Source organism: Osmia lignaria, chromosome 3 (genome assembly GCF_051020975.1).
Source record: "Osmia lignaria lignaria isolate PbOS001 chromosome 3, iyOsmLign1, whole genome shotgun sequence".
Lineage (NCBI taxonomy): Eukaryota > Metazoa > Arthropoda > Insecta > Hymenoptera > Megachilidae > Osmia > Osmia lignaria.
Window position 1 is genome coordinate 9,977,889 of NC_135034.1, and position 22,112 is coordinate 10,000,000.

The window sequence follows — 22,112 nt, forward strand, 5'->3', positions numbered from 1 at the left end:
ACTATGATAATATATTTATAATACTAAACGAAAATTTTGGATTTTTTATAGGTGATTAATGAAATAGAATAAACGATTTTTATTTGTAATTTGCAAATCTATTTTTCTACATGTCCCATGAAATATAGGTACAGCCAGATTTATCTTCTAAAGGTGAATCCTTTTCGGCGGCTCTTTATGTCAACCAACTGTTGTGCTTGTTTTTTAAGAGTGTTCCTAGTTGGTATCTCTTCTTCTTCTTCCGAAAGTATCATTGCTGGTATTGTTGAAGATGGAAATCGTGGAAAAAGCGGTCCTCCTCCATTCGAACGTGCTACTTTTCCCTCTGCCGATGTCGTTGTCATCGATACCGTTTCCACCTAATTCAGATATTTTTGCGAAGCGAACGAAAGTTTTAAAAAATCTTGTCTGAATAAAAATTATTAAGTGCTCCGGATTTATTTTCTTCTACTTATATCAAGTCATTTTATTTACAACAATGATGTAACTTGAAACATACCTTATCAATTACAACTTCGTTCAATACTTCGAGGTACTTATCTGGCCCTCCTAAGGTATCAATTATGCTCTTCGATTTTTCATTCATCAAATCTATCAGTTCCAAAGGATTTTCGATTTCGCTCGGCTCCTCAGGCAAGGTATCAATTATATCCTGAAATTGAATTCGCGATTTTCACTAAAAATTGTTATATTATGAAAATTGATTGAAGAACTTAAATTCTTCTTCAGAATTATCGTCCAAGAGAAGAAATTTCTTTAACGTTCGAAGTCTCCCATGTTCTTTCAGAAAGACGAATTCTTTTCCATTACTATTCCATGTTTGTACACGCCCAGCAGAGAATTGAAAGAGGACACAGAGAATCGGGAAGGTGAGTTAACGAGTTAGGGTGGCACGTACGGATTTCTAGGGATCGATTGAATCAATAATTGATTTTCTCGCGGTCCCGACGTGCTACCGAAGTGTTTACTTTCGATCGAACGCGAAGGTGTTAATGCGTAGGACAGCGGCTTCTTCAGGTGAGAATTACAGGTAGAGATCGTTGAAGAAAGTTCATTGGTGAATGACGAACGAGGAGGATGGACGTCGATAGGGTGTTAAATCCCGAGAGACAATATAATTGGTACGGAAACTCGAAGCGGTTCCATTACCGTAAACGCCATCGAACCTGCCTTTACTAATTTAATTAGGAATTTACACGGTATTTCCATCGACCATTTTAACCATCACACCGGCCATTCCGATGGAAGTTGATTTTCTGTACGCATTCCTTGAAAAGTGTTAATTCAAAGCGACATCCTTTCGCGTTTATTGAACGAACGTATGTTAATTAAAAACTTTACGTTACAACAAAAGCTAATTACCGATTGCGCCTCGTCGTAAAGATAAGATCAACTGTCTATAGATTTGAACTAGAAAGGTAAAACTTTTATTACGAATTACTGCAAGGGAGATGATTGAAACTAAGATTATTTAAAACGAAAAAAAAAAAAATTTGTTTATTTCTTTCATCGATGATTCAAGAAAGGGTTACTCACTCGAAACTTATTGCATACGTTCCACAACGTGGTAGTTATTTCTCGTAGAAGATCCTCGATCCTTTGTCTTTCCGTTTCTGCCTTTAATTGACGCGATCGTTGCTCACCGATCTGACCGTTCAACGTTTCTACTTCTTCCGCGTTTCTAAGATGCATGGTGCGCAATCAAAAAGGTTAAGAAACGTAGGATAAACGTTGGCGAAGGAAAGGAAGGACGGATGGTGATGCTTACTGTTCCGCGTTCTTCGTTTCCGAGAACTTTTTCGTTTCCATTTCGGCGAGGAGCCGTTGTCTTTGCTTTTCTAACGCCATTTTCTCTTGCTCCGTGGCCAGTCGCATTTTCTGTAAATTATCCTTGGTCGCCCGCTGACCCAGAAACCGGTTCAGAACGTCCTCGGTCCTGGACACTCCGGTCGCGCTGCGAAGCTTGGAGAACGCCTCCTCCAGTCGTGTCACCTCGTCCTTGGTAATGTCCTCTGTGGACACCACGCCACTTTTCCCACGTGTGTCAAAATCGTCTCGAGAACGCGAATGGAATATCATCTTTTCCAACCGTTCGAGTTCCGTCTTTCGTTCTAACACGCGTCGTCTACCGTTCATCGAATTTCATCAAAATATATAAAAAAAAAGAAAGAAACGTACAACACTTATCTCAATTATTTATTTCTAATTTTAATAATATTCATGCGTTCGAACCTGTATTCCTCGAGTACAGCATTTCGTTCTTTACCGCAATTTGTAACTTCAATTTCCTCCTTTATCAACGTCTCCTGCGTGTTATCTCTTAACGTAATCGCTTCTTCCTTCACTCTCTGCTTAGAACATGTTCACGTTGATTTCGTGTCACTATGAAAATCTTGTAAAGCAATATTTCTTTGAACGATCAAACTCGTAGCTTGCCTGTAGACGTTTCATTTCGTTTTCCTGTTCTCTCATCTCGTACTCCAAGTTCTTCAAGGAGGACGCGTAAAAGACCGATTTTTCTTTCAAATCGGAACGCATGGAACGATACTTCATTCGCACTATGTTCGCCTTGATCTGCATCATTTTGATGTGCTCCAAACGTACCTCCAGTTTCACAATTTTCTGCCAGAACATTAGTCGACGATAAGTATCTAAATAAATGAATAACGTATTCTTCTCTACCCCTGACTCACATTTTTTAATGGGTTCTCCACCTTCTTTTTAAATATTTTCTGCATTTTATCATTCATCAATTCGTTGTACTCTTCGAGTAACAGATGTAATTTCTGCTGTCTCTAAGAAATTATTTACGTCCAACTATAGTTGTACGTTCGTGCGAAGTAATCCTTAGAAGATTGTTATCTGGTTGCTTACCCTCTGGCGTTGATATTTAATTAGATCGTGCCTCTTTCTTAAGCGTACATTGTCCTCCTCCGCTTTAGCAATTGTCTCGCTTAAATTGCGTTTTTTCTCATGAGCCGACGACTTGCGACTCATGTGAACACTGCTCTCCGATTTTCCCTCATTCTGAAATACACATCGCGCAAGGTACAGATTCTTCCCTTAATCTTTCTTCCTTTCCTCCGTTATAATATTACATTTTTCAAGTTTGCATACTCCGCGTAAAGCTCCTTAACCCTTTGCTTAAGAGACCCGATGCTCTCCGCGTACTCGTGCTTCTTCGCTTCGTACTCCTCGAAATTCGCTTTTCTTTGTCCCTCTGTGAACGCAGGATACACGTTTCGTTATTAACACGTCGTGCATGCTGCACGAATCTTGATAAGCATCTATTACTCGTTGGCAAGACTTATGAATAAAATCTTTCCACCTATTCTCTATACGGGATTTACGCGGCTACGGAATGTCGTTTCACATCGGGATGCAACTCTATTTGTCAATACGTTGAATTTCCATCGTATACATCCGACTACGAGTTATGAGAGTGTTCGCAGCGTGTATGTATGTCGAACACGTGAAAAATCATTAAAGCGATCTTGGAGAGGAAGGAATGAAAGTCTCCGGGTCTTCAGAGAAAACTGCGAAATAATTTACTGCTTGTACGACCACGTTCCCGTTATGCTTTCTTGTCAAATCAATTTCCGAGTCGAGTGGAATTCCATCGTTTTCCCTTTTTTTTTTTAAATTCATTTTCTTGCATATGCATTAAGGCAATAGAACGGTAATTAAGCTATAAATCAAGATAAGACTGTTTCCATAATAATAGCCAAAGGATAGAACAAACACGAGTCGTGACTGAACTCGTGTTCGCGATGCCCTGATCATCCTATTTTGCATGTACACTTTGAAAAAACAGAATTACCTAGATTATCTAAATTGATGTCACGTGGTCTCTTAAAAACGACTAGTTTCTTTGAGGAATTTCCTAATACCAGACTGTTAGTTGTCTTTCTAAACTGTTAAAAAAAGAAAAAGAAAGTAGAAAAGCGAAAGGACCTGTATTTATTTTAAACAATAAAATTGAGAGGGAAATGATTTAGAATTTATTATATTTATTTTAGCATGAGGAGGTAACATTAAAATTATCAAGTAAGAAATAATATTTCATAGCAATGTTCGAGACCGTGAATTAAAATGATGCTTGGACTTGCTCTGCTACATTTAATAGAAACGCTAACTGGAATATCCATTTTATAATTAACGTTTGGATAGCTGTGCGTCGATAAGCCAGTGGAGATTTTCTTTCTTTTTTCCAGAGATCCACTTATGTGACACGAACGTTTCTTTCCGAACCTCTAGTCTTTCCGGTTAAACGTGTTCTTATGTACCTTCGTACGCAATCAGGAACTTGCTTGTGAAATAAACGTTAACGGATTGTTTTATTTTACGTGGTTATACTAAATGAACAGCAACAGCAGGGCAAATACACGAATATTAAAGGCTGATTAAGTAAACTGATTATAGTATCGTTTAAAGTAAGAATTTACCTGACAGCTGGATCTTTTTCTTGATTTCGGCGATTTTCTTATTCAAATCGTTCAATTTATTTTCTGCACTGGATACCAAAGGATTGGACATGGTTTTGCAGGTATTCACGAAGATTCACATGGTACTTATCGATTTAATAGTATCTTACGTCGTCCTGACGACGATTTTACCAAGATTTTAATTCCTCGCGCCATGCGCAAACGAACTATATTGGATTATTTCATTTTACTTTATTGAACTTCGTATTAAATTTGAGATTAATATTTTCATTTTTGTAATATTAAAAGCTTTGGAAATTCGCAATGCTACGAAAGAAAACTCCGTAGCTGATGATGGCGTAAGATTTTGCGCGACAACGCATCGCTTGGGCAGATGTTTGCGGTTCGATGATAGGGTTAATCGTTCCATTAATAAAAACTAACGACCGGCTCGTATTTACAGTTTCGTGCGCGTATCTCGTGCGTTTCGAGATGACAAAGGGGAAAGCAATTCGTAAGACTTCGCCTTGTTGAATGGACTTAAGAGAGGGAGAGGGCACCGAATTATAATTCCGCATTTGTATTCGTTAAGGCAGCAGCCGCGCCTGGCGGCTGCTATACTGGCGATGAATTTCGCGTTACACGCAATCAACCGCTGGAAGGTTAATTAATGATCAGACATTCTCGGCCAGTGCTCGACGGGCCTCATACACATCGGCGTCTTGCCACTTTATAACTGACCACGTTCGTTGCGTTCCGTTTGCCGCTTGAATTCTAGACAAGCGTCACGCGTTAGATTTCAATTCAACGGAGAATCAGGGATTCGATTTGCATTTACGCCTCGATTTCGCGAAACCGAGTGATAAACAATCAACGACAGCTGAGAAAAATAGCCTAGAGTCGTGCGATGTCATAGTTAAAGTGCTTATAGTTTAATATTAGCTTAAAATATTTCATAAATCGTTTATAACATAATATTAATTGCAATATTACTGAATATTAAGGTCCCAAATGAAACTATTCAGATATTTAATAAATTCCATTGGCGCCAATTACTTTAAAGTTGTGTTGGGGTTCCATTCTATCGGAGCTGAATTCCTATTGGCTGGAGTAGTCCGCCATCTTAGAACAGCGTAGTAATACATCAGTCCCAAGCAGGTGCGCGCGCACCGGGGAACTACTTTCAGCGCGTTAAGCGAACAATAGGGACCCCAGAAGTGTTTCGGACGCGGTCGTGTTCGTGTACGGTTGCCGTATGCTTTTTTCTCTTGTTGCCTCGCGTAAATGTGCATACACTTTTGCTAGACGTATCCGGAGGTGACATAGATTACGGACGATGTGCGTGGTCAAGTGACGGTACGCGAATTTTATACTGAAGTGTGCCGAAGTGTTCGTTCTCTCTAGTGTGTGCACCCGGGCCTCGATGAGTGTGTGTCTATTCGACGTGTGTGGATAAAATTCACGGCATCATGTTGCCACGACGAAAATTGGATTACACATCGATGGCGTGCCTCCTCCTGACTCTGCTTGTGCTCGTTTCTCTTCCCGCTGTATCTGGTAAGTCTAATAACCTATCTTTTATCTCAATGTATTCCCTCCGCGTTTTCTCGCCATAGTCAATTTGAAGTCGTTGTACGCCACATGTCGCTGCTAGGCAACAGGTCACCTAACAAACGCTGAGCGCCGGCGCAATAGACGCTTAAACATTAAATGACATTTCATGTTTTTCTCGAACGTTTTCTTCGTTAAATATTTCATAAATCGTTGGAGGTTAACGCGTCAGATGATCGGAAAACGATTTCGTTCGTGTAATTTGTATTCTGAAGTGATGTCGGAATCGTGGTGCTCCCTTTCAATTACTACCTGTCTCAAAAATATTGACCATGTCAGTCGGTTCGTGCTGACTGACGCTTCTCTTACTTTTTCGAAATGAACGCTTACCGGAGTATTTTGTTTTTCTCTCATCTTTATTAAATACATAGAAATTTTCGAGATTGAATAACAGGGAGATAATGTCACTAGTAACAAAGTACAAATTATTAACCTAAAATGGAGTTTTGCTTTTGTCGATGTTCGAAGAGAAAGTCTTCCTGTTATTTTATTTTCATTGTACTGTTAAGTGTACGTGTATCCTAGCGTTCTCGAACACACGTGGTTATGTTACGGTCACAGTGGTGTTCATTTTCGATGTTCCTCGATAAACGTTGGTAAGGTTAAGTTGATAGTCCCTGAGGGACAGGTGCCCAACCCCGCTTTCCAGGAAACGAGTCTTCCTTCCCTCTTATGTACACGTAAACATCCGAACCAGCATTTCGCGTCCTCGTTTCTTCTCCAACATTTTTTCACAAATACTAGATTAGCTCGGTTTTTTGTCACTGAGAATTTTGAACAGGAACAAAATCTTCACTGTTCCTTTATCTCGCTGATTAGCATTACAAATAATGATACATAAATCACATAAATTTTACAGGAAAGTGTTCATCATCAATTTTATAATGCAAATCTGATTGCACGTTTGTATATTAATGAGAAATTTGTCAGGAATATATTAAAGCTAAATAATTATTAATTTAATTAATCAAAAAATAGGATAATTTGATAAATACAGGTATAAAGTGTAATTCCAAGCTTATTTTAAATCATTTCTGGTATTTAGTGTATTTGCTGCTATTTTAAAGAGCGTGAATTTTCATTTTCACTTCTCTACAAAACATAAATCTCTATTACCTGTGATGTAATACCAATGAGGGCTTAGGCGGGAAAAAGCGTGCAGTCGGAATGGGGCAATTGAGCGAACAAAGTTAGCAACGAATAGTGAACAATTATCAAATTATATTGTTTATTAGAAACATAAATAGAACCGAAGATTTTTCAATTTAATTTCTATTTTCTTTTTCACGAAATATCAATAACGTTCCACGAGACGTAACCCAGGTAGATCAAAAATATTTCATTTGAATTAAAAATGAAATTCAAGAGCTTGACATTTTTTGTTATGGAACTTCAATATCAGTCGGTAATCAGAATATTGAATACCAGAGGCGTTCCCGGCGATAATAAATAGATCTCTAATGCTATCTAATAAAAATGAAATATCTTTCGATATAGAAAGATTTCATTCTGGAATGTTCTCCGATTGAGTCGGCTTGGCAGTCGCTTCCGAGAGCGTACCGAGGACCTCGCCTCGTGCCCGTTGCTTTGCGTTCAGATACTCTGAATGCGGCATGGCGGCAATTCTCCAGACGTTCGCCGTTCTTACGTTCTCAGGCTTTCTCTTCTCTCTCTCCTTAGGAGAACGATTCGCCCAGACTTGACGGGCTTTCACAGAAAACCACGCGTCGTCCGCGAGCCGGCACAGGTATCGCCTTCGTTTTCGCGGATCGAGATCAATTTCCATTTCACCCGAAAATATCGAATATTTCTACCCGTGGAATCAGCATTCCACCTTGTGTATACCCTCTTAAATATCACGCATAACCCTCATGAATATGATAATAATGGTAGGCGGTACGGAATCTCTGCTCTCTTTCGGACGATCCGATCGAGGAGAGGATGACGATGTGATTCTCGCTGGTAAGGGCGTCGATATTGATTCATCATTTGCATATCTCTCACGAGTCACTTTGCTCGTTCAAGATCTCTCGACTTTCGGCCTATGGATACGTGATTAACATTTTCTTCCTTTCGAATCGAATCGTCGCGTCGTGTATCTGGTAGGATGGTAGAGACACTGGAAACCACGGTTTAGAATCCGACGTGCGATCGAGCTGCAACCGGTTCCCCCGTTCCCTTTCATCGATTCAGGGGGCTACACGTGCATGCACATGAATGCAACTGGCGAGGAACGCGTGCACGAGGATAGCCCGAAGTCTGGCGAACGTCTTCTCCTGCCGTTCACTCGGCAGGCAGCCGAGAAAGGTCACAATTTGACGATCGTTCTCGACCAGCCAACAACGCGGCAACAGGTTTCACTCTCGAGAAAAAAAAAAATATTGTACGTTAATTTGCTCCGGGGGCACGATCGCTCATTTATACCTACGCTCCTTGATAATTCGTAAGATTGTCTCGGATGAATTGGCTGCTAGGCAAACCGGCTCTCGTCTCAATCAACTTTTCCATCGGTTCTTCTTATACCTCGTTGCACTCTCGTATTCGATGACATAAGAATACTGTGAAATACACAGCATACTCGTAGGAAACTCGGTAGTTCCACGCTAGAGAATAGCATCTTAAAGAGCCGTTCGGTCTTCAGGTTCGACGGGTAGCAATATTTTTCTCCTGTTCCTCGAATCGTCCCGTTTTCTCCGTCAAGTAGGATGGTCAGGACATTGAAGAGAGAGAAAGAGCTGAGATATCTGGCCGGTATCTCGCGGCATCTGTTAACTAAAAGGGCAGGATCTTCCTCGTCGCTTGCGCCGACCCGGCCTATACACCACACGACCATTTGCATTCGTCTTTAAAACCCTTTACCCCGTCCCTCCCTTTTCTCTCCGTTGTTGGCGCATAGCGTAAAACCGCATAATTAAGGACCTTCGCTACCGTACGTCCATCCGTTCCTTCCGTTCCTTCTTACCTTCCTCTCTGTCAGTTAGCCTCGCGTCCTGAGATTCAACGTAGCGCTACTCGGTATCGCGCAGGAATCGAGGATTGTGCCGTCAGTCAGGGACGGGACAGTCGGGAGTCCTTATAAAGCACGAAAGGATCTATCCTCTGCCAGTGGCAGTATGTAGATTCCGAGAAGAAGTTCGCTTGACTAGTAGAAAGAAGGATCTCTCGATAGGCAGGAGAAACAGGAAGACTTCTCGAGTGGTTATGCGCGTATATTCTTCACCCGTCCTTCGATTGCTCGCTGATAAGCTTGAATTGGATCAGCAATTCTTATCGTTCCAAAGATCTATTCTTATTTTCTTATAATAGAAAGGTAGGGATTAGATGAAATTTTATCGAGCTTGTAACAATAGACCCGCGTTTTGTCAGCTGTTCGTTTGAATTTGACGAATCGGTTTATTCGATAATTGGATGGTTGAAATAGGCTTATCGCGAGAGTATACGGTGTCTCGAAGGTAAGATACACGGTAGAATGGCGGCGACAAAAGGTGCATCGAAGTCGTCGCGAATGAATGAAGTAACAATCGATTCGTCTTGACTCGAAGCCGATTGTGTTAGTTCCACGGCAATTATGAATTCACTTAGAACGCGTTGGTAAAGGGGTTCGCTGGAATAAGTAGGCTTGAATGGTTCAACCTCTTTCATCGGCCGCGGGCATAATCGTCGCCTCGCGACTTCGCGAGCGTGGAATTATTCAGCCGGTTGCCGTGTTTTCTCACAAGTATTAAGCGTTCGTTCGCTCCGATACGGGAGAGAAGATGCGCTTTAATTTCCTATCGTTCCCGACAATCTCGACGAAAGAAAAAAACACGCGAACTGTTGCAATCTGGCTGAGAAAAAAAAAAAGAAAAGAAAAAAAATGAGACCAAAGTGACGCGGCTGTTTTCGTTGCGAGAAGAGACCACCGTGAAACTGTTTTCACGACACGTGGAAACGGTTTCACGGGCCTCGAATTCTACTGTAAATCGAGTTAACGGATTATGCAAGCGACACGAGCACGGACAAGGATCCTTATTATTATTCCTGCGTCGATATGCTCGTTTTGTTTTTCCCAAGAGGAGCATCGCGAGGATATCGCGAGAGGCTGGTTCTTACCTTAGGTCAATGCGATCGTATCTATTAATCATTCGATTCTTTACCCTCTGTCTTTCTCTTTCATCCATCCCCGTAACACCGTGTACGTAGTCACTCTTTTGCCTGATAAATGGCAATGAGCGCCACGGTAAAGCGAATGCTTTACACGAGCCTAATCGCCGACTGACTAATAACTTTTCTCCCGGCGCAACGGTCATGGGAACCTGGGCGTTACGTGCTAGCAGAATTTTCCTATTTTCCAGCAATTTTCTCTTCTTCCTTTTCTATACTGAATTCGAGATCATATGCTAAAAATCGGAATCATTCTTATTTCTTCGGGCTACCGTGATCGAGTCATAATTCATGTTACAATTTTCTTATTCAAACATCGCTGCATTCGATACGACATACGCGATGTATTTCATTCGGTCAACAGTTGGCATTTACGAATCATCCAATGTTGTCATCGTCGTTGGTTAATGCGGGATGAATTATATCTGCCATCCGGTTGCTCCCGGCAGATGGACTTTTACTACCATCCGGTCTTTTTTATATCGTCTTGTTAATATAGACCGGCGGGACATTCAGAGGAACGTTTATCCCATACGAACGGGAAGAATTGATGAATTGCAAATGAATTTCGAGGGAACCGATAGTCGTCGGTTAATTAGATATTAGTTCATTTTCGCTGATAATTACAGGTAGCTCGAATCCGAAGATTCGCGGATAGATGGAATACATTCGCAATTAGCGTTGTGGAACGTTGGCTCGATTAATTTTTCACGCGGTCAGCGATGCTTGTGCGGCTGCTAAGCAAGAACCCCTTCGTAGACACGCTTGTTGATTCGTATTACATGCTCGCACGACGGAACAATCGAAAGCCACGCTTACAAGGCTAACGTTCCATTAAACGAACCGTCTTATTTCTTTTTCACCAACTTACCACGTATCCTTCAATTCCACCAATCTTTCCCGTCTTTTCTTGAAATAAATACGATAACGACGACAGGGTTGGTGAAGCGAACATCATCCGGAAGTTACGTTAAGAATATTCCGGACGTTCTTTACCGGTTTTAACAAGGAATAATCCGTACCTTGGTAGATAGTCTTTCGCAATTTCTAAGTGAGAAACCGCGGTCTCGCTGAATCCCAGCACTCGGTGCGAACTCGTTTCAACTTCTTCGCATTTGTGTTAACAAATTGAATGTTAGCTATACCCTAGCTAAGAAATTTTCTTTCTATTCTGTAGGGTAAAAGGTATAGGGATTAATCAAATTTCTCCGTCATTCGTGCACACAGATCACAGTTGCCTTTTTCCGGGAAACGTGATTTCCCTTATTTTTTTTTCGCCGGACGCTCTACGAAAACGTGACTTTCTCGTGTAACATACACGTTCGTGTGTACGGTACCATTGTGTAATGGTCCTTGAACTAACATCTAGCAGCAGCTGGTCGACGGTCTCCCACGCCCTGCTACTAAACGGCACGAGTCCTTCGCCAGGATTCCCAGCATTTAACGCGCTTCCATGCAACCGATTTGTTCGCAATCTTTCGCTACCGTGATTAAAATCGTAGGAAGCGAAACTCTTCTTCCTTTCACCTTTTTCAAATTTCTTTAGAAGCTTTCGAGTGATTTTCATGAAATTTCATTCACCGATAGTCCCTCAACATCCGTCCGCGAGAAATTTCTTCACGATTCGATTCTACGTGACGATTAGAGTTTCAGTTATTCAGAAATAGACGCTTGAAAGATTATCGTAAAAAATAGCGACGCGGACAAAGAAATTCCCGCAAACGGTTCCCAGTTATGCCGTTTTATTTCCCCCGATGATGATCGTGCGCGACGTTCGTCAATCAACACGGCCACTCGTGCATTTCCTTCGATGCTGCAGGAATTAACGAGTGGTCGCAACGGAATCGTCGATACCGTGAATTCCACGGAGGGTTAGCTTTGTTCTTTGGGTAACCTTTGAATCCTCCTATCGACGATCGCTCGTGTAATCGCATCGATAGGAACACGTTACGCCGTTTGATCGCAACGGCGCGGCGCTTGCTTACGCGTCGAACCGTGTAAACACGTTCTTACTGTATGCATGTAACAGAATGGGTATTTACAATGAAGATGTAGCAGGTGTAAAATCAATTTTGGATAATAGAATCGTTAAAACATTTCCGGAGAAACGTACCCTAGATTAGATTACAAAGATATTATTCATCGGTATTCGGAGAATTCATTTCTTTTCCATTAACCATGTTTTCACATTGTATTTTGAAACAGTAGAAAATATTTTTCACCGGATTTGGCAATTGCGCCGGAAATTAGCATTACCGTGCGAGCTGGTTTCGGTGGGACTAACCGTTTTGCAGGTTGGTCAAACTTCCTTCCAGATCTTGTGGGCCGATCTTCAGGAAGTACGAAGCCGCGTTTGCTAGTTCTGTGTATTTATCAATTAGAGTGCTTTCCATCGTTCGAGAAAGCATGTCTCACTATTTAGCAGGGCGTAATTTAATTTCAACGCCGAATCGGATTGGTTGATTTTTTGTTAAAATGGCGCCAAGTGCTTTGCGAATGAATGGTACCTCCATACTTATTTCTTCGGGGCGGGGCGGGATTATGGGGAGAGGAAAGCCTTCGGGGAGGACCAGGAACCTGGACTACTATGCTCGGTACTGTACAGTTACCTGAAAGGTAACGATCAACAGGACGATCCAGGTTACCGGACCTAAATTCGAGCTATACGGTAGTCTTACAATATTGGACACGTTCGTGCGAGTTTTACCCTCCTTCGAAATCCCCGTTTGTCCGTTTCGAGTCGACGTTACCTTTGTGCCATTATCGATTGCCAGCTGCGTCTCCGATAGGTCTTTGAGCGTGACGGAACGCGGTGAAAAAGGGTGGTAGCTTGTTTTCAGGGCGGATAGTAGAACCAGGGCTTTGTAAATACAACTGCAAAATTAAAGCGTTACTTGTTGCCGAAACTTTCCTTAACCGGAGACCGTGTTATCAAGAAAGCACCGTGTAAATTGATTGCATCGAAACGTATCATCTTTCGCGTGTATGCATTCAGGACAGGAGATGATACTTTGTGCAAATTTTCGGACGGATGCATCGAGGCAGATTAATGTTTCGAAATCTTTAAGTACACCGAATCGTGATCCACTTTATCGGCGCACTTGAATCAACTGCAATTATGGGCAATTAGTATCGGTAATTTGAACTGATTGGCGTGTGTCGTTTCGAAACATCCTCTGGATTAATGCATTTCTGCATATGCATATTAATATTCGAATATATTTTTTTTCTTATTTCAAGAATTCGTTTGGGCAACCTTTTCAATATTTTTCGTACATTTTAAAATATAATTTGAATTATACACAGGTTTCATTTATTATTCTGTTATTATTTTTTAAAAATCTCACTTCAAACCAGTGTACTTACATTAGATACACAAAAAGAAGAAGCGCAACGTTCAGACACGAATAGGTGTTGAGACGATTAATGTTTGAAATTTCTCGTTCGAATTGCCCGATCCATCGGGACGGAGGGTGTTAATTGCGAGTATATATTTCGCTCGCAAGCGAATTTCCAGCTTTCCTCGAAGAAGGAAGCGTAAGGGTTATAATTGGCCGTCGTAATTCTTGAGTAGGAAGTCCTCGGATAGCTGGTACACAGATTCTTCAAGTTCCCGAGGAAACTTTAAGTAGCGCATTTTTTATCCTCGGATCCAGGATGCGGGCTACGCTATTTTCACGCGTCAGTATTTCAGTGCATACCTGTGCGCTCGCATCGCATCCGAGATTCCTGCGGTGCGTTTATTTCTCACCGTTTCTGTTTTATCATCGAAACCCCCTTGCATCCTGCCTAACGTAATACGAAAGCACGTTCGCTTCCAACCGATACGGATCGTTTTGCTTATTTTTCTTAGCCTGCACACGGTAATCTCTGGCAACTTCCCTTTATTACCAGGGCGCTCGCCAAACAGGCGAACTTACGATTCGTTACCGTAAAAATCGAATTACCTCTGCGGGAAACCATCTTCTCGGTTTCTTCATTTTAATACGTACGCTCGAGATGAAAATAGGATTTTCCAGAAATTCTCTGTAAATGAGAGTTTCGTTAAAATTCGTATAAAAAATTATTTTCAACATAGCGCGAAAAGAAATCAGTATTTAGGTCTCGTTAACATCGTCGCGCCGAGTTACATTTTTCTCCGCGTTTCTTGTTCTCATTATTTTGATAATTTGTCCCACTCCCATTATCTCCACCCGTTCCTCGAAACTACATATATGGCCGTGGAGGAATTATTGCGACAACACCGTCTACCGTTCGAACGGTGACTGGATGCACTCTCGATGCACTCGTCGGGCTGCACCGAACGATGCTGTAGAAAAACGAAGCTGCCCGGCTGCCATCGGCGGAGAATACCTCGGCGTCCTGGCAACGGCAGGTGCGAGATACGAAGGTAGTCGACAACGTTTTCACCGTGACTCGTTCCTCCGGATAACGTGCGTGCTTTGATATTCGATGCGAGACGGTAGAGAGGTAGGTGGACGAGAATGAACCGTTGGGATATCCAGGCTCATCTTGATATCCGTAGGTAGTCTTGAAATCTGTCCAGCTTCCTTGCGTTTCTTTATTTACATAATTCGTGATCGATAAAAAAAAAAGAAGATTGAATATTTTTTACTCGAATCAGTGACGTTTGATTTCTCATAAAATCCAATCGGGAATTCATTATTCCGAGAAATTGTTGTTCGTAAAAATCGAAGCTCGCGATAGAATTCGAGCGGTTCGGTGTTCGATGTCAGTTTTTAATCGAAATCGTATCAGAGGTACATTTGATAAAGCAATCGGAGAAGCAGACTCGTGCCATACTTTCTACGTTTAATCGAGTGTGGAATATGATTCCTCGCGCAAGTTTCTATACTGGTAATTGGAAACTAAATGAAAGTGTCAAACTCCTTCTCTTTTGTCTGATCAATTGCAAACACGGAGCATTTATATCGGAAAGAATCGTCGAGCATTTAATCGTGGATTGGTATTTGGGGTCATCGAGACAGAAGATCGACAGTGGTAAGGAGTAGAATAAAAAAGAAAGGAAAAGAGAGAAAGGAAGGTTCGATAGCACCGAGTACACGTACACAGGTATCGATCCTTGAACCGTCTATCTTGGATCAACGTGCCTCCTATCCAACACATTTCATCTTTTTACTTTTTCTTCTTCTTCGTCTTCTTCTTCTTCTTCACCGCGTTGATTTCTTCCTTCTTCTTCTCTTCCTGATCTCGAAGCGCCTCCCTGTGATAATAATTATCCGTTCGAGTCTCTTAGCGCAGCCAAAGTCACGATACTTCTTCTTGCCACCTCCCCTCGTTCGAGATTAAGTGTCAAGAAACGTTTGCCATCGATTACCCTTCCCTTCTTCTGACTGTCCGTTTCTTCTGCAACTACCGCATGCCTCGCTTTCGATTAATCATAAACGCCTTCATTTTCTATTTTTCAATTAACCCGCTGAGATTTTATTTGCTCCCTTTGCGCGAAACAATGACTGACCGATGCGAAAGTAATTTAGTCTGCGCGATGTGATATTATCGGTTATCTTGAGAGTCGAATGTATGATTCTTCTTTTCTTTTTTTTTTGCTTTTTCAAAAATAATCGAATAATTTGAAATATTTTTTCCGCGCCAAGATCGTTGATACGCCGTGTGTTTGATTAATGACGACTTTATCGAAAGGGCAGAAGTTTGTCGATGGTAATAAATGGAAAATGGAGATCGCGACGTCGATTGATTTTCAACGAGGTTCGATGAAAGCCACCGGTAACGAGCACCGACACCGTGATCCTTGCTTTATGATCGATAATATAATCCTCTGTTGAACGTTTCCTTTCGACGAGAAATCAAACGGAGCAAAGTGGACTGAAGTCTTTGTCCTTCCAGTATAATATAATAATATTTGAAATTAATTATTTTCAAATAGAAATTTATAAATTTTCATTGTGTCACAATGACGAGTAGAAAGTACGACATAAGATATTCAAATCAATCAGGGAATTAATTGTGGTGAAAATCTCCATTGATTTCTGTTTCGACGCGTTCAAAGTGATCGAGTATATGTTAACCTTTCATACGTATCGGAGAAAGTGTTAAATGGACTTGTAAGTAGATAAATCCTACAACTTTTGAATCAGTCTAATGTTCCCTATCTTTCAAGCAATCGACACTACAGGTGGATAACGAATTCTTTAAACGAGCGTTGCATTAAGTCTAACTTACCAGATTATTAATAACACCGCAGGTATCGAAAGTGATTATGACTATACAAGTTATAACATTGCCCGCCATAATTAGACTAAATTTATGTGTGACAATGTTCGTACATGATAAGTAGACGGCATTATTACGTTAGTGAATCGCAAAAGAACGAGACAATTGATGAACTAAATCCTCTGAAAATAAATAATTCGACGTGTACACGGCTACGAACACGGACGATGCGAAATTACCGCGCTCTATTTTAATTATATCTCATTAATCAACTCTCTCTCGCACAGTACTGTGGATCTTCATCGGAAACTAGCTCCGCGGTGGATTATTCAACCGCATTTGCTTCGGAACTTTCTCTCTGTCAGTGGGACACATTTTATACAAAACATGCAGATTTCTTATCACATTTTCTTTATGAAGAAATTTCGATGAGAGGTTCATCATTCTGGAATTGAAATTTTATGATAAGAATATCAGTTGTTATCACTCGTTATCGGTTTTCATTTTTGGCCTCTTTTCAAATATTTACAGCCGATGTAATCCGTGAAAATTTCTTTCGATCGTTTCGGCGAAACGAAGGTTGAGGAACACTGTTAAGCGTTGGTATTTAATAGGTAGGGCGTTATGGGGGCTGTTACGCAGGCAGTCTCCCCTAGTTTCCGGTGTCAGTGATGCACTCTCTGGCTCGGTGCTGCGGTTCCTTTCTAGCCTCTGCACACTCTGCCAGCCTTTCGTTCGTCTCCGTTTCTTCTCTTCCGCATAGTCGAAAGGCAGTGTCCATTCCTGTCGTCGTACAGAAACGTGACGGAGATAAGCCGCTGCGATATTTGACAATAGTGGTATTACGAACGTACCCACATATCGCCTTTTGTGTTTGCTTCCTCGTGTTCCCAAGAAATTCTTCCGGATGTGGGAGAGATCTGTCGCCTGAACGCCGTGCCGACACTTTTCATCTTTGCGAAATTAAACAAAGTCTTTCGAGATACGTATTTGAACTTGCGTTATTTAATTTATATATTTTAAGACAAATTTTGGGACCTAAAAAATTCGGTGAGATATGTAACTTTGAGAGTTGATTTGAAATTTCGTCTATTTCGGTTGATACGTTGAAATTCGAGCGGATGTATAGAAATCTGTATGTAGGAGAATGGGTGAAGGGAACAGAAGGGAGTTGGAGAATGGCTGTCACGAAAAAGGCCTGCACGCGGAGGACAGTAGCACGATCTTGAAGAGATAAGGTTCGCGAAGATGAAACCGGATAACCTACCTCTTCTCACCAAACGATTTTCAGGCGAAGGGTGCACCCATTGTACTGCAGGGCATATCCTGGTTAAGATACATTACCTGACATACCTTCCTGCTAAGATGAGGTTAAAGTACACAGGCTAGGGATCTGAAATGACGTTCATCTTCGAAATCATCGGCAATTATTCAATTGTCCATTTCATCCACAAATATCTATCGTTTTAAAACTTCACAAAGTAAAATATTAGATCGATAGTTATATTCTTGATATTTACACCTTCACCCTGTTGAATATTCCAAGTGATCTGTAATGGTAATTAAATGAAACTATTTCGTGTAAGCAATATCTTGATAAGAAAGATCGCTCCATGGTACAGGTACGGGGTAGCACAAGTATCGATGGGCAAGCGCAGTTTTAAACATAGAATTACGGTTCAATTAAGTAATTGATCGTCTTGATATTAGCTTGTAGTTTGAAGGTACTTGCGCGGAATCTATGTAACCGTGATTGAAGTTAACAGGCTCGTTCATGGCGCTTGAACACGTACGATTTTCCTTTTGCATGGTAGTTTGCCGTGTCATTTCATTACCATATCGTTCGATCACGAGGAGTCGCTTACAAATCTCAAAAAGATTCGATGCAGTTTCGTACACGCTGGGTTTTCATTGGAGCAAATAATCGATCAATTAAATTGTTTCAAAATCCGTCATTTTATATCCAACAATCTAATATTATTCGAATGTTTGCCGTTTCAGAGTATCGATAGTCGCAAGATAGCTGCACTTCGCTATCGTTTCGAGATCTCGATACCAGTGTACACTTTGATAATTTATTAACCGCGCTTCATATCCAGGATCTCACGATGCTCTGGTTAACAGAATTGATGCGATATCCCGTTCCTTTATTATTCAAACGTGAACTGCACTCGGCATTATTAACAGTGTTTCTTTTCAAAAATTCTTTCACTCGATTTTTCAAACAATTTTCCATAATTTCCACGTGTTCGCGAAAGGGTTAAAGTATATTCGCCGCGTCCGGCACGTTCAATGTCCTCGTATAGAAACGGGGGTTTAAAAGTAACGCATGGTATAGTTGCGCACGTAATCTCGGGACATGGTCGAAGTTGAGGTTACGCTTGCATAATAGCACGTCGGAGGATCGTTACGAACGAAATGGTCAGAGCCATGTCATCCTCTCTACGGTTCATGTCACTTCTCTACGTGACCGGAATTTCAAGCGACTCGACGACGCTCGATGAACTGTGTCCAGCCTATCGAGTGCCATCGCTCGTTTCAAAACTTGCTTCTTTTCTTTTTGTAACATTTCATATAGTCTAGCCTTTGTTTTATCTTCTAGGTCAGCAGGTTGATCTCACAACTACTTTGCACAAGATCGTGCCATTATAATTAAAATAGAGAAACAAATGTCTAAATTACTTTAGATTTTGTAATTTCTTACGTCAATTATTTTCATACCATTGGCTCTAATAGTCTTTCTAATTTCTAGAATTAATTTTTTCGTTTAGTGTGCTTTTCGATAACTGTCGAGACGGATGCACCTGGATTGAGATAAAACCTGTGCGATTCGAGCCTCGTGTAACTGTACTTTCCTTCTAAAGATCTTGGAAGATACTTTTAACGCTCCACCGATTCCCAATTGCGAATAGTATTCTTCTGCCGCGATGCATAAGTTATAGGCATTTATTAAACAACTGACCCCCGAGCTAACCGGTGATTTGTAAACGAATTTACCGTTTCGATTCTGTTATTTGCTTCGTATCAGTTGCTTGAAATGGGAAAGGAATAATTACAAGTGTGTACATTGAACGTAGCGAATGAATAATTAACAAGAATCAGGAATAATGATTTTCGAACGTACGTCGCTTTTGGAGAAGAGCGTTTCAAATGATTCCAAGGGTGCGGATACTTAAGAAATTATCCACGTAGGTGGTTTCAAATTTCAAGAATCATTCGAAAGATTCTGCGTGACTTTTATATCTGAACGTTAGCACCATCACGATTCTGTGCCTCTTCCGTTAGAATTTGTACAACTGAAACTCAAACGTTTCTCTGACAATACTGGTTTCAGGCATCATTAAGCGTTTCTTTTCTGACGGGCTCAACGGTATTTGCATACCTGTTTTGATGTCGTTAATCTTCCCTCGCGACAGAAAATTACTTTGTAGATAATTTTCAATTCTACCATGGTAGACGGAAAGAAGATTCTATAGATAAATGAAACATATTTCATTCGTTCTCCTCGTTTTTAACAGAAAACCAATTCGGTATTCGCAAATCAATTGCAAATCGCGTTTATTTGTCCAGAGAGCGGTGGTTCTGCATCAGCAATACTTGTAAAACCTTCTCTACACAGTGGTGAAAGAAAAACAATATAGCGGTCAATAATAATTTTTCAGCGTCGATTACTTTACCTTCTCGTAGTATCGGAACGACCTCTTTTCCTGGTGATTTGAATGCCAGCACGTACGATACTTTCTGTCGTCGTGACGAGAGTATACCGTACTCGGTTGCCACGCGTAGTTCCTTTCTATAAAAGTTTATTGTTTCTTGCTACATCGCAGGTGTTTATAGCCCTGTTTGTTACATTCTAAGAGATACTATAATTTGTATACGTACAATGTTTCACATTGTACACCGTCTCGTATACACCATTGTTCTGTCCAATTTCATTTTATTCGAAATCTTTCAATTGTTTCTGTACTCAAAATATCAATCAATCAGGCTATCAAATGAGACGAGAATTATTTTTAATTACTACGAATTTTGATTAAACAATTGGAGAACAGATTAATTAATATTATCGATTAAATAATTATTCATTATTATTATTAATTAATGTTTCCATTTGGAAGTATTAGAATAATAATTAGTACGATATTAGATCAGAGTAGAAGGGTTCAACGTATAATTGGAGGAACCGTTGAAAATATGACGGAATGTTAGTGAAAGAAATGAATGTTATCGACACAGTTAGTATATCGTTATTCCCTTGGCTGCAATGTAGTGCAAGGTGGTGGTGTTTGGAGAAGGGCCCCAACCATCGGCAGATGTTCCATTCACCCTGCCGCCCGCTACGTGGGCCCCTTGCAGGGCTATACAAAGTTACCGGTACATACGGCGTCGTCACATGCGAAGGAATCGATAATATCGAAGAGAGCAGCTGCGTTTTTCTCTCGATCGTCCTTCAAGAACTTCTTTTTTTTCCGCTTCTTTATACGATTCGTTGAGATTTTCTCTAATGATTTTTATCCGCGGAAAGAAAATGCTCGCTTTATAACTATTTGAAATTTGTTCATTAATTTGTATTTTTTCTTCTTGATAGATTTTCATCATAGGCTTTGTAACTTTACAAACAAATTCGAATAGATTATTTTTATTGGTACACTCTTTGAAGCAAGACAAATGTAATACAGCCTCCATTGAAAGCTCGTTTGGTGCATAAAGGGTTTTAAAAAGGTTCTCGTGTAAATCGTTTCCGAAAACGTGGGCTTTTACTCTTGTAGGTCCACGAAACCCTACGGTGGGTACTTCGAAAAACAATATGGACGGCTAACGAACGGCCATAAATTGCGCAATAGGGCCCGGGGTACGAGCCACTTAGGCGAATATCCGTAATGCCCATTATAATACAATAGGGGACCCAGAACGTGTTGTATCTTTCTCTTTTTCTGCCTGGCTCCTCTCAATTCCCCAAAACAATGGCGACCCACTCTTCTTCCACGTTTCACCAATGTTCTTCGAGCGCGTGTCGTTCGATCGTTTCGGCCCTCTGGCTGCCGAAACGGCACCCAGAGAGGACCCTAAAGCACCAAACGAGAGAAATGAAAACAAAAGCCAGGATATACGACCTCGTGACTTGTTCCTACATACCTGGAACCTTTTTCTTCCAACTCGACGATCTACCTTGTTATCGAGGGTCAAACACTTTTCCAACAATGAAAATTAAATATCTTTGATTTACGATCGTTGCAGAGCTCGATCTTTACTCTGGCAGGTTTTACTTTCCTTTTTCTCACCGCCTCACGGTCGATGTTCTTCGCGGCGAGGATAATGCGATTGGACAAGTGGATCGACAATGTTGTATGGAAAATAGAAAAAGGTTGTTCGTGGTCTTTCGACAAGGTAGCAGAGGTGGACGTCCGAACCAGTTAAGTATTGAGTGTCGATGCAGGTATCGAATATCGTGGAGGATACGTCTACACGATGTGTTCAGAAGATCAGCCTTTTGAAGGCTCGCAAGGACTTTTATCGATAAAATATGCACGCAGTGCGGTCAGACTTTTGAATCACGACAAACGTTGGCTGGTTTAGGTTTCAAGATTCTTCAGCGATATTCGAGACGCCTTCGAATGGGAATGTTTGATTTTATAGAAAGGTATGATTTTGTTTAAACAATTTCTATGAGTAATTTTGTCGAGTATTCAATGACGGTAGTCTTAATTTTATTAATTAACTCGACGTCTTTTTTTTTATCGT

General features: G+C 40.9%; 2 protein-coding genes across 2 annotated transcripts in view; one reads left to right on the forward strand and one right to left on the reverse strand.

The window, feature by feature from the left end:
• Positions 1-124: 124 nt before the first annotated feature.
• On the reverse strand, positions 125-4,901 carry LOC117608001 (outer dynein arm-docking complex subunit 3-like). Its single transcript, XM_034332394.2, has 10 exons — positions 4,446-4,901; positions 3,099-3,220; positions 2,875-3,027; positions 2,694-2,795; positions 2,437-2,622; positions 2,233-2,348; positions 1,769-2,125; positions 1,537-1,681; positions 500-652; positions 125-359 (listed from the first exon to the last, which is right to left on the reverse strand). Exons 1-10 carry the CDS (start codon positions 4,534-4,536, stop codon positions 141-143), a joined length of 1,644 nt encoding a protein of 547 aa, XP_034188285.2. The 5' UTR covers positions 4,537-4,901; the 3' UTR covers positions 125-140.
• Positions 4,902-5,616: 715 nt separating this feature from the next.
• The window catches only part of N (neurogenic locus Notch protein), a 162,998-nt gene continuing 146,502 nt past the window's right edge, over positions 5,617-22,112 (forward strand). The window contains exon 1 of the mRNA XM_034332726.2: positions 5,617-5,981. Coding sequence (XP_034188617.1) covers positions 5,894-5,981 — 88 coding nt within the window. The 5' untranslated portion in view covers positions 5,617-5,893. The remainder of the gene's footprint in view (positions 5,982-22,112) is intronic.